The 13329-nt window shown below is 41.4% G+C and overlaps 1 protein-coding gene across 2 annotated transcripts in view; it reads right to left on the bottom strand.

The window, feature by feature from the left end:
- Positions 1–515: 515 nt before the first annotated feature.
- Positions 516–13329, bottom strand: part of CHST15 (carbohydrate sulfotransferase 15) — a 48721-nt gene continuing 35907 nt past the window's right edge. For both annotated transcript variants that reach the window (XM_030030791.2, XM_041127412.1), the window contains exons 5-8: positions 9787–9943; positions 5551–5707; positions 2362–2509; positions 516–1147 (exon numbers count right to left, since the gene is read on the bottom strand). In XM_030030791.2, the coding sequence (XP_029886651.1) occupies positions 957–1147; positions 2362–2509; positions 5551–5707; positions 9787–9943 (653 nt within the window). In that variant the 3' untranslated portion in view covers positions 516–956. The remainder of the gene's footprint in view (positions 1148–2361; positions 2510–5550; positions 5708–9786; positions 9944–13329) is intronic.

Below are 13329 nucleotides of genomic sequence, written 5' to 3'. Positions count from 1 at the left end.
TAGGTAACACATCCTTTCAATGAGGATACAAGATACTTTGCATCCTGTCCATTTAATAACAAGATTTCATATTGATTTTAAAATGCATATTTCTTTGCAATGGAGAAGAGTAATTGTGTAGGACCTAAGACAAAACTCCGTAAAAGCTCTCCATGGCCAGCAATGGACTTTACATCAAGCCCATTAGTCGTTTCCTGGGAAAAAGGTGTGAATGATATGAATAAATGATACGTATTCAAATTTACATGAACAAAATATGTAAGACAATGGATTTGTTATACTAAACACTAAATGTGGCCTGTTGTTTAGATTTCAATCATCCATTCTTACCTGGAATATAAAATTTTCTTTTACAAGAACTGTGCCTATTTATCTTGATGATATAAATTAGACTTGGAAATTTATGTAAATGCGATTATCCCTTATCTTCATTTCAGAATTAAGGAAACATTAAAACCTTAGTGTGAGTGAAGACCATTTGTGAATATGCTGACAAAAAGAAACAAAATTTTAGGTTGAATTCAATTAAAAATTTTAATGACTAAATGACATTGATAGTTTGAAAAAATGAATGAATAACGTATACTGAAAATGAGATTATAAGCGTAATTGTAGGAAACTGATGCTAATTCTGTGTTGCAGCATCTTAGAGAAGGTTAAACTTCAACATCCCCGTGGAGAGTGTAAGACATCATCTTTGTACTAATGCTTTTCCACTCTACTCTTTTGCCGGGGTAAAAGAAGTTGCAATAAACTGATAAACAAGATGCTTTACATTCTCACAAGGAAAATGTGGTATAACTGTCGTGAAGTGTGCTGACTGAAGGTGAGACTCTCAGCTCATCAATTGGCTTCTCTTTGGAATGGGAAAAAATGTAAATATCCACGCACAAAAATAGAATTTAAAAAAATAAAAACTCCTTTAAGCACTGTATTTGTGGCACTAAATTTACATATTATGTCCTCTTCCATAAAAAAGCATCATCAAAAAGAACTTGTGCCAGTTTTGTATTAAAAGGCCTATAGAAATCTCTTAAAATTGCCTTCGTTGTTGGTAGCATAGGTCCCAGGCTTCTGTCTTCAGGTCGTCTAGTGTTTGATGCAGGACTCTTTGTAATCAGAGCTTCTTGTTTCTCACTTAAAGGTCCTGTGGAAAAACAGAGTATTACCTTAAAATATTTCACCAAAAATGCCCATGCTAAAGAAGACAAATGACTAAATCAGAAGGTTTGCCAAGGGAAGACAAATGGGATTTGTGTTGGCAGTGATGATGTTTCAGAATATTGAATACAGGCTTAGATTAGTAAAATAAATCACTGTTAGTAAATATGGAAATAATACATTTTCCTTTCACGTTAATTAATCGTCTTTACAACAAGCAGCATAAATCATTTCTGGCGGAAAAAAATTGTTTTTAGAAAACAACTATGACATTGAATATACCTTCCTGTCCATTTTGGAGTTACAATTATTTTATACTGTTACTTCATTTTATGATGCGAGTTGTTTAATACCTGGTAGAAACTCCACAAGCCTCCCTCATGTAAGCCCTTTTGTTTGTTTGTTTTTGAGGTTGTCAGTAGGATCAAAGTGCTAGACAGATATAGTGGTGCCCCTATTCCAGGAATAAATGTAAGCCCTTGACAATGTACTTCAGCAAGATAAAAATCCACAGACTTTTCCAGCATAAACCATATTCAGGAAGAAGATGCCAAGCTCTTCATCTGCTCAATCTGCTACATTCAAAACTTTCTCATCATCTAGACCAGTGTTTGGACCAGCCAGACTATTTTGCAGCCATATTTTCATCCTCTTGCTACTGTCAAATCAACATTGGGCAACATTTTGTCTGCCAGCGTTTCTCTGAGGATTAGCAACAGATGTCTCAATCAACACAGCAAAAACACAATTTCCCCCTTCTCCCCGGCTAGAAATGCAACCTTTCATCATACTCAGATTTAGACTCTGGATTGGTGCACGCTGGCAACAGCATGCACATCACAGCAGCACTTCCATTTGTTTAAATTGCGTGGGATAGCTCTTGCACCTATGCAAGCCCACGACAAACAAGCCCCGACCGCCTTCAGAAGCAGGACTGGCTTCCGTGTGGTAAGATATATCCCTACATTCTGAATGGGTTTGATTTTTTTCTTGATGTAGTCTTATTAAGTTCTTCTAACGCCAGCCTTTCTATGGGACTTTGGGAATTTTAGTTTTGCTTGACTCCAGGCAACAAGATTAATGCATCCTTCAAGATGATCCCCATGCTTCTACTTCATGTCTTAATAAAGCAAAAATGACATAGAAGGAGGATAATAATGATTTTTCACACTTTTCTCAAAACAGCCAGAAGACACCTACCCAGGTCCAGAAACTGGAATACCATGTGCATGGTGTATTTCACATTTGATGCATGATCCTCCAAGCGAAGAACGAGTATCTGATCTTTGTCAAAAACTGTCAGCCAGTCCAAAAGATACACAACATAGAGTCCAACCTGTAACCTTACCTGTAAGCACAAAACCCCCAAAACAAATAAAAATTAATTCATCTTACAACCTTCTAGCAGTAACAAACCAACACTCATCTCCGCCTTCTGGGCAAAAATCCCAAATATGTGCTGTCGAGGAACCATAAAAAGACAATATCTGAATATTTTTTAATCTTCCTCTTGTTTCCAGCGCAGCTTAAGGAAGTCTTTGCAAATGGCCTCTCTGCTGGTTAAAGATGTGATTTTTACTAAGGGCTTGGCCATGCGCTTGCTGCTTCGGCCACAGGTCTGCGTAAAAGCACAGAGACGAGCGCACGCAGAAGGATGCTCGGCCACCTCACGTCTGCGCTCCTCCGTGCTTGGGATGACCCAGCCTTCAGAGAGAACCTGGGGGCTTTCAGCCCCTGCCTGAACAGCCGTGGAAGGGGAGATGCTCAGTCCTGCTGCCTTCTCCAGGTCCTAAGGCTGCTTATTTCACCTTGACTATATCAGCTGCGCCAGATCACACTGCCGTGAGTAGTACAAATACTCCGATTTAGTGTCAGGAATTAGATTTGGGTGTATTTGCTTTATCCTCTGATTGCAATCATCAGATTTAGATATAAGCTGCAGTAGCAGCGGCTGCTAGACGGTGTCTGAGTACGCAATGAGAGCGCCAGGCTACGTTAGACCAGAGATGTGAAAAGGCAGTTTTTCAGCCTGTCCTGACCTAATCTCTTGTTTTTCTTCCCTCCTCAATTTTACATAACAATTTGAAACATAAAAAGGGTAGTCTGGTGTTCTGAAAACTCCAACCTCCGACTGCACTTATAAATATTTTTCTAAATCCCTTCAGGCTCAGAAGAGAGAAACATGAATCCCAAGTCATAAGCATCTTTCATAAAAGAGACTTAACATCTTCAAGTCGCATTACCGCAGAACCAATGAAGTCAGATAACAATAGACTCTTTCGCTTCTTACACTGACTCGTGACGTACATTGACACTTAAATTCCAGTAAAATAAGCTATATTTTGAATTATTGCTAAGTCATTATTATCATAATGTATGATTCTGATGTGTGTCTTTGGCTGCTTATAACAATAAGCCTCCATATTTAGCAGACTTCTTTATACATGTGCTACAGAAGAATTTGAAAGGTCTTATTTGATTAAAACACCAGCCTAACATGTAATAATACTGGCAGGGCAGCACTCCAGCCCTCAGTCAATGCCCCAGTTCACGAAACACTGGGGCAAACGTGCAGCTTAGTGATGGGTTTTGCTTTTCTTTCTCCTGGGAGATGGAGATGAGGGAAAGGCAAGCATCAGCTGCGTGCTATAGTTTGGGATTGCAGCGCTTTCCCACACGGGCTTACAATCTTTTTTAAAGCTTTTCACCAGAAAAAGGAATTTAACTAGTATGTCCCCGTAATCTTAACTAATATGTCCCCGAAATTTTCGGTTTTCTTGTGATCAGCAAGACTCTTGATTTTCTTCCCTATACACTGTGTTGTACTGACTTCTTCTTCATCGCTGTTCTTTGGAACCAGATTGTCTCCTTCCATAAAGCTCCAGTGCTTCCCCCTATACATCAAAGGTATCGGTAGAGTTTCCCAAGCCATTCTCCCCTCAACAATATCCATTTTTGCACTTTCAGTTTGATGACCCTGGCTCCGCATGCCTTTCTCTGTGTAATATACTTTTCACTGATTCTAAGTGAGGATAAGCTGACGAACACCACTTTCTTTACAGGTTAGCGTCTATCAGCAGCGACAATGTCTATGACAGCTCTCCTTTTTCAGGAATATATTAACAAAATAAAATTCTTCTGGCGTAGTCGCACAATTAGCAATCTAATGAGCTCGCCAGGGAAAATAACCCCTACCTTTTCTGTATGGAGCAAACCATGCACATAACAGACTTTAGCAACTCGGCTGAAGAAACAGCTAAAAAAGCCCGTTGAGGAGCACAGTTAGCATTTGTGTTTTATTATGAACACCTGCTTGTGGCTCTTTGGAAAGAGGCATCCTCTGCTCATTTTCAAAAGTATCTTTTTCAGAGGGCTGCCTAAGACAACAAATGAAGATTAGTTCTGCACCCTAGGGATGAAGATAAAGAGGACAAACTTTCCTTCTGGTTTTCTCTCTGCCTTTCTCTCCCCACACTGAAAGAAATGCATTTGTGCAAGCAGATGGCTGGAAAGTACTGTGATACCACCCGGCAGCAACCGGTGTCTGTGGAGGTCCTGGAGGCTATCATCAAAGACGAGGAGCTCCACTCTACCTGCCAAGGTAAGTAAGAGGAATGTCCTGTTTGCCCTGCTGCTGCGGGGCTCAAGCCTGTGCGATACACTCTTTTATGGCTATTTTATCGAGTGGAGGAGGCAATTAACTTCACCTCGGAGACAAAGGAGGGAAGTATTCCCTCTGAGTCCTTTACAGCCTGAGCAAATAAAATAGGATTGAATGGCAAACCGGCCCGACACGATACTTCAAGTCAACCTCTTCCATATTATTCTCCGCCCTCAAGCAAAATCTGAAGTCAGTTCTACACAAAAGATGTGAATTTTGGAATAGTGAGCCTGTAATACTTCTCCACTCCCCTGCCAGCAGTTTCTGTATTTCCTTTTCTCATTTTCTGATGTGCACAGTTTAAAAAAGAGAAAGGTTTTATCTAGTTATTGGTAGTCTTTTCTTGAGAAAGAATACATAATTTATTCTGATTTTGAGGCAATTCTACACCACAAAGATCCTTGCCAGAGCTACTTTTTGGAGAGATCTGCAAAAAGCTTACACATTAAACTGTAATCTTCACTAAATGTGCTCTCCATACGCTTGCACAATAGAAAGACTGTATTATTACTATTGGCATTCATCGGGGAACAGACGGAGGAGACAGCTGAGCCAGTACATCAGCTTTTACATGCTTACATATATATGTATGTCATCTGCTTTACAAATGAAAAGGGAAAAAGTTTTATTTCTTGATGCTTATTTGCACAGTATTTTGGTATTTTAATAACCTTGACACAACGTACCATTAAACAAGCAAGGAATCAAATGTTCTTGGAAATACGTACGGGCATGGCATTGTTCAGGGTGTTGTTGTAGACACAGGCTCTCAGTGAGTAATCCAGCATGCAATTTTCAAACAGCTGCAGTGATTCTGCCACTTTTTCATGGAAATCTTCCACAGATTTATTAGCACTTGCAAAGTACAGATAATCGGAGTACAATCTGCGAATGGGATACGTGTAAGTAAAGGACAGAGGAAATGAAAGAAGATTTATTTACATGACAATGGCAATCAGTTAAGTGAATCGAGGGAAAGGGTGCATGTGTGTCACATTGCCCCACGGACAGCCTGTTCAGCCAGTGACACATTTGCTATTCATTTTGGTGGGTTTTGGCTCAGAGGAATGGAGTTGCTAAACATCACCCCTGCTTTCAAGGTCAGCATCCCTTGGGAACCTGACCCTAATAATTGTGCGAGCCACTATTTTCTCCTGAAGGTAAATTTTTCAAGTGTAAATACTTTAAATTTGTGTTACCTACGAACAGTAGGACTGGTCTCAGCTGACATTGGCAGACCCTCTATATTTGGTGCTCCACACTGCCATGGATAGAAACAGTCCTCATCTCAAAAGCTTTAAGGCGATTTCAAAACCAACAGAGGAATGGGATGGGTTAGAAAGAGTGATTTTTATATGATTACCAAGCTGGCCACCATCAAGAGTAGGAAAGAGTCCAGATTTCCTAGTTTTTTGCAGAAAGCTCCACCTCCAATCCTAGATTGACTTTCCATCAAAACCTTCCAATTTACAGCATTCCACCTCTTGGGTTTTTTAAGCTGTAATACTACAGCTAGGTGAAGGGTTCACATTAGTGCTGCAGTCCACAGTGCTGCATTCCCCAGGCAGTCCCACCTCTGCTTCGAGGACCGCGGCACGGGCGCCCATGCATGTTTGCAGCTTGCAGGCAAGCAGAGCCCCTGCATCAGCTCCTGCTGGGAGCAAAAGCCACCAGCAACAGGAATTTCTGTAAGTTCCAGCAGAGGAGTATCCCCTCATTGCACATTTTTAGCGCAAGTTTTACAATTGCTTAATATCACTTAAAAAAAGGTTATCTAAATTCAAATCCCTTTGGGGGGTGGGGGTGGTGAAACAAGCCAAAACCTACAGGCAAGTAAAATATCTACTTTAGCATTAATCCCTGAAACCTTGATTAAACTTTTCCAAGATAAACATGGTTCAGAGATAAAGGAAATGCTCTGACACGGCATAAATATTAGAACTGCTGAACATGGTATTTTAACTTTTTTTTTGTGTTTAGGCTTAGAAACTATGACCAGAACCCCAACAATGCCACAGGGTTTTAATTTTGTAACACTTGAGAAGGAGTCACTTCCCCAAGTGTGTTTGCAGCACAAATATTATGCCTCCATACCACCCACCTCTCGACAAAATCCAAGAAATCCTAGATATCTTTCAGCCTTTTTCAAAAAATGCAGGTGTCTAAGAAATGATCTAAAAAAAATCAATTTATTTAGGTCTCATTTTATTGCTGCAGTAACCTTTTGTATTGCACTTTATTTATTTTTTAACTTCCCTAGATTTCCACAGGTACTTAAAAATTCATCATTTAATTTAGAAAGCTTAGGCCCTAATCCAGCAAAGCACTTAAGCACAGGAATAGCCCCTCTGCACTCATTATTTATGTTAGTGTTTTAAAAGAACAGGATTTTAATTCCCGTATGAAACAAATGAAGACTGTCTCTTCACTTTGAAAGGAAGAAAAGGGATACATTTGTTAGAGGATGCCTTTAAATCAATTTTTACACACTTTTTAAAAAAAAATCATAGCGAACTATAGAGGATGAGGCAGAGGCACCCAGCACTATCTGTAGGAATCACCAACTAAGAAAGAGAGAGACTCTGATTTTTATCCCGTTCTTCCCAGTCTGGCAAATGCACTTCAGACAGTTTTCTTTAAATGAAAAAACTCCATCTCAGAGCGGAGGGAGGGTACCAAGCTTGGACCAGACCGGTCGGGCAGACTATTTCAAAGTGATGCCCACCGGTGCTTGAGGACCACAACCACGGCATCACGTGTGTCCTCTCCCTCTGCCATGGCAGACCTTGGATCCCTCATGCTGCACCCATCAAGGAGCCACCCCACCAGCGCAGGGTACGAGGACAAGCTGGGGAGAAGCTAAGGGACAAAGCCAGCCGCCTTCAACTAAATGAGGCACACAACAGTATGTCCTGCTTGCAGAAAAATGTGTACATCAACAAGACTCGGGCTTGCCCAGCTTGTCCCAGGGATGGCAGGACCGACTGCTCCTGGCAGAGCAGGTGAAAAGCTTCTTGCTGGGGGGAAATTAGCCGGCAGGCATCACGTACAGAATGGGCCCGGCTGCAATTTTATTTAAAAGGTTTAATATGACTGCCTAGTATTTCTAATCATCCATTAAAATAAATGCATCATTTTAAAGACTTGATGACATCTTATGGAAAACTATGTTCTCGAAGACAAGTTCTCTCTCCACAGGGCAGTTGAGATTTTCTATGTTTCTTTCCATCTGTTTTTAATTCTGGGGACATCTGCCTGCAAATAAAACCTTTGCTGATTAGGATTTCAGCTATTCGGGCTACTTGAAATCATTACCCTCAATCACCATCCACTACAATGAAATAATGGCATCATTGACACCCACCGTCGCAAACCTTGACATCCTCCAAATATCCCCCATTGGGGGATAGACCAGACCCTGTGCAGGTTAGATCAGACCTTGTCCCAGACCCTGTGCAGCACCCACGTCCTCCTGGCTACTGCAAAGCAACTGCCTCGCTGCCCTGCATCACCGATGAAGCTGCCACGGCCGCTTTTTCTCCTTGCGGTTCAGATGAGTTATCAGCAACAAGGGCACAGGGAATCATAAACAAGAAGAAACCGATTTATCATAAATACAGTAAGGGAGATGAAGCTGACTTTTTATCTCACCCTTATTAAAGCTGGCAAAGAGCTACACCCACATTACAGAGGGTGGTTAAAGCAATCAGGGAATTTGTCGGTAATTTACGTGAGGAAGCCACTTCAGCCAGCTCTCTCGCATAAAATTACCATCTGTTAAATCCTGAGGTCAGGAGATGCCATTAGAAGTTGAGAGCTGTATTTCCTGACATGGGAGACGGGAAGCACTCTCACAGCTCTGCCTCTCACCGGTACCACGTCCTACCCTCGGGGAAGCTCGTCAAGGAGCACCCGTCCCCGGGCAGTGGGGTATGGTTCCCTGCACGAGCACCCCACGCCTGCTCTTCTCCCAGCACCCAAGCTCTCACCAGAGCCTGGTCCCCATCACCATCTGCATCTCCTTCTCTTTCCTGGGTGTTGCTGGGGCTTTGCCCTCGAGCACTGACCTAGCCCGAAGTATCCGGGATATCCCCACGGAGCTACAGAGAGAAGGAATTCACAGCCCGCCTTGGTCTGATCCTTTTGGACTCTGCCTCTGTCCCCTCCACCCTCCCCGTTACCCTCATCATTATCATCCTCCTTCAGAGGACACAGTGGAAAGAAATGCGCCAGAAATCTGGAGGAAGACTGGAGGGAAAAAATAAAATGTGACTGGAAAGAAGGGCATTCCTGGTTAACACAATGGAGAACCATTCAAGAACAGCCCACACCTTCAGAAAAGCAGAGCCCTTTCACTGCAAACAAAGTCAGGACGACCAAGGATGAACTCCAAAGTAGCTGTTGGCTGCGTAAGCTAAAATTGCCTAGCGAAGATTTATATGAGTGTTGCACCAAACATTTTTAAAATTAAAAAAAGTTTGTATCATTTGCTGACTCTGGAGCTATTTGCAATCTTTTAGTCATTTTCAACAGTATGCCCCCTGAAGACATGAACCCTATTATTTAACATGAATTGAAGCACTTCACAGGACCACTTATGCTGAGACCTGTAATATAGTGCCATCCGCTGTCTAGTCAGCCCTGCTGAGAACCAGGGCATATTAGCTCAGGTAATGGAGTTATATTGCATTTGGCAACATATAAATCCTTTTTTTCAGAGAAAAATATATCCATGCATGGCACTCACTGTGGCATTTATACTCACATGCTCCTCTTTAAAACACTATCACAATTACATAAGCCAAAATACACAGAATAAAACCCCTTGGCAGCTCTCCTCATAAACCAAGTACCTGTGTCAAATACCATGTGAACATTTATTTGCATCCAAGAGAGCGAGAGCGAATAAAATTATTGTAGTAAGAAAATTTTCTTGCGTATTTAGCAACGTGATCCTTACTCACCTTTCAACAGGGTCTCTCAGCATGATGATAAGTTTGGCATTCGGTTGGAAGGCATGGATAAAATCCTGGATTAAGAAGGGAGGTTCTCCTTCAGTACTGTTGTCATAAAAGAAAATCCAAGCGTTGTTGTCCCACATCGTCGAGGCACTGGCCTCCCCTGGAAATTAAAAGCATCTCTGCTAGTAACTCATTTCATTCTTTGTATTGGAGTGGATATCAGCTGAGTTTTGAACCCATGTAGACTGATTAAAATTGACTCTATTAATTTCAACATACTTTGGTTCTTGCAAATTGATCAAGTTAATGCTCCCCAGAGCCAGATTAATCACACTGCCTTGTACCTTTGTCAATGTAGCGATGGTTAAGGCAGGTTTTATGTAATTCCACCTCAAATACTACTGTCCGCTAACCACACTGCTTCCTGTTAGCGGTTAACACATGCAAATATATTTGATCTGGGCTGGAACAGACTGCTCAGGGTTTTGGCCCACCCTCCAGCGAGGAGGCAGGAGCTCATCGCTGCCGAAGACCTGCCGTGCTCTCTGTAGCACCCCAGGGGTTGGTTGTAATGCTCCTGATCTCAGAGAAGTAACTTGCTAACAGATCGTACAATTTGACACAAACTAAAGAAAAAAGCCAAAACCGCCACTTCAGCACATCAATAGTGTTTAGAACATAAACAGGAGAGCCAGTGAGCACGTGAGGACAGGCTGAGAGAGTTGGGGTTGTTCAGCCCGGAGAAGAGAAGTCTCTGGGGAGACCTTAGAGCAGCCTGCCAGTGCCTAAAGGGGGGCTACAAGAGAGATGGGGAGGGACTTTTTACAAAGGCCTGTAGTGATAGGACAAGGGGTGATGGCTTTACACTGAAAGAGGGCAGATTTAGGTTAGATGTAAGGAAGAAGTTCTTCCCTGTGAGGGTGGTGAGGCAGTGGCACAGGTTGCCCAGAGAAGCTGTGGCTGCCCCATCCCTGGCAGTGTTCAAGGCCAGGTTGGATGGGGCTTTGGGCAACCTGGTCTGGTGGAAGGTGTCCCTGCCCATGGCAGGGGAGTTGGAACTAGGTGATCTTTAAGGACCCTTCCAACCCAAACCATTCTATGAATCTATAGGAAATATAAAAAGAAAAACAACGCACTAACTAGCTGAATTGTGCCACTGCGGTTTGAAATACCCCTTTTTGAGAGTTACCCATTATCAGAGCTTTTTTATATAACCACAATTATTCATGTAGATTAAGTCAAATATAACTACTTACTATTAGACAAAAGGTCTATAGAATAAATAACACATTTGGTTAAATGCCAGAATCTGACATCCTTAGTTTCTAAAGAAGCTTACTCTAAATGTAATGCTACAGGGAGAAACACAGTCGGCAACATCTCTGCCAGAGCAAGGTATACGATGCTTCAGCTGCTAAATAAATGATCTGATACGATGTTTTGAACTGTGTAATCTTCCCCATCTTTTTAAGTAATACTGGCATTTATGTGGCACACTAGCATTTAATAAAACATATACAGAAGCTTTTTGGAAACTTCCACTCTTTGACAGTCTAATGAGAGCTAATTCTTGTTAATGAGGTTTTTCAAATCAAAAGAAATGAGATGAAAAAATAATAATGTTGTAGGCTTATAGACTTGCACATGATTTCCCCCCCCCCCCCCCCCCCCCCCCCGGGAAAGTCCAATAAAGATTTTAAAAGATGGCCAAAACACAACATGAAAAAGGTACTGGCTCCAAACTTCAGCTTAACATAATGTGATTCATTAATAAAGTCTGGGAGTTGTTAGAAAACACATTAATCTTCTGTCATGTTAATTTTGCCTCTTTTCAGAAGGAGGAGATCAGGTCCATTGGCTAAAGCTGGGTGTCCACAACAGCTCTGCTTTTCCATTCTAAATTAATTAGCCAAAGTAATGCCTAATCATCGGTGGGCTTTGACTTGTCAATTAAAACTCAATTAGCCCAGCTCCCACACTGGGTGAAGCAGAAACACAAAAGACTAAATATAGGACAAGAGCTGAGATAGCCATACCACAAAAACATCATGCAGCTATTTCTGCGCTATCAGAAGACGTGTAATGCAAATGGGTGCGAGCACTTGCACACACAGATTTACAGAATAGTGCACTCCAGGGATGAGAGCGACCTTGGAAAGTCACTGCTACATCTCTGTGACAAGAACGGCTAGACTTAAACTGCTCCCTCAAAAATGTTTGCCTAAATCATGCCAAAGATTAAAGTCTGTGACCTCATCAAGCCACCTGTTCCTCTCTAGAGCAGATTTTCTGATCTTCCTTCATACTTCTCTGCTCTGTAGACCTCTGATCGTACTTGGTGCTCTATCAGATTTATTCCAATTAGCTCATATATAGTGAGCAAACCTAAGAACATCTGCTTACACATGTGTTACCTGAACTAAATAAAATCAGTGCATTTACACATAAAGGGGCAGATTCTCTTAACATCACGGACCAGAACACTCCACAGACATTGTTGGATCAGCCGCCACCATCAAAAATCTGCAGGCAGCGCACAAGCCAGGGAAGATCACAGGCACACGACCGAATCACGCTAAAGCATTAACAGGGACTCAAGGTGCTGCTCTAATGCAGTCACTCCAGGATAGCCTGGGTTCAAGAAGGCCAATCTTCCCAAAATGAGATGGCTGTCAAGAATTAAGGGGTGTGGGGGGGGAATAAAAAACCCCCATCATTCTGGTCTCTGCTGACTCTTATAATTTTAATTTCCTGAAGCAGCCAAAAATACTCCTGACACTTTGACGGCAGTCCTTTCTGGTTTGTAAAACAGATTTAATATCTGCAAAGAGAACGAGCCATACTAAACATGAGATAAATTAATCAATGCTATAGTAATTACGTCAAATTACTGCAGTGCAACCAAAAATATATTAATTTTCTTATGAACTTAAAGAACATAAGAATTGCTAAATTGCCTAAGGAATAGATGTATAACCTCTTTACTCAGTCATTAGCGGATTAAAATCATACTGTGTTTTCACAAGACATTCCTCTGAATTTATCCTATTAATGATCACAAATAAACAAGGCCTGCTCAGAATGCCTCAGGCTAGATCCCTGTTGTCCTCTTTGGTTCATCTCTAAGAGGATGTTGGTTTTGGGGGGGAAAATGCAATTATTACCCACTAAGTATAATATACAGAGAAGCTTAACTTTTCAAAATAATGTAACATGATGAACTACTGAAATGTTTATAGTCTTAATTTGATTTTTCTTTCTAGTCATCTGAAATAAGAAAATGGAGGATTCCAAGCAAACCTGATATTCACACAGATTCATTTCAGACTACCTAGCTTTGTTTTGTTTTTTTACCAAGGTCATAAAAGACTGACTTAATGAGTATAATCATTCAGGACTTTTCCTGTAAACTTAATAAGAAAAGCGAACAGAACCTTAATGAAACAAGAAATGAGACTACAGGAAAAAGAAACACAAAGTGAACTCCAGAAAAAGCTATAACAGGAGGTAAGTAATCAAAGATGTACGTTGCCAATTAGATTAGTG

This window comes from Aquila chrysaetos, chromosome 11, assembly GCF_900496995.4.
Source record: "Aquila chrysaetos chrysaetos chromosome 11, bAquChr1.4, whole genome shotgun sequence".
In the NCBI taxonomy this organism is placed as follows: Eukaryota; Metazoa; Chordata; class Aves; order Accipitriformes; family Accipitridae; genus Aquila; species Aquila chrysaetos.
This window is presented reverse-complemented; position numbering and strand designations above follow the sequence as displayed.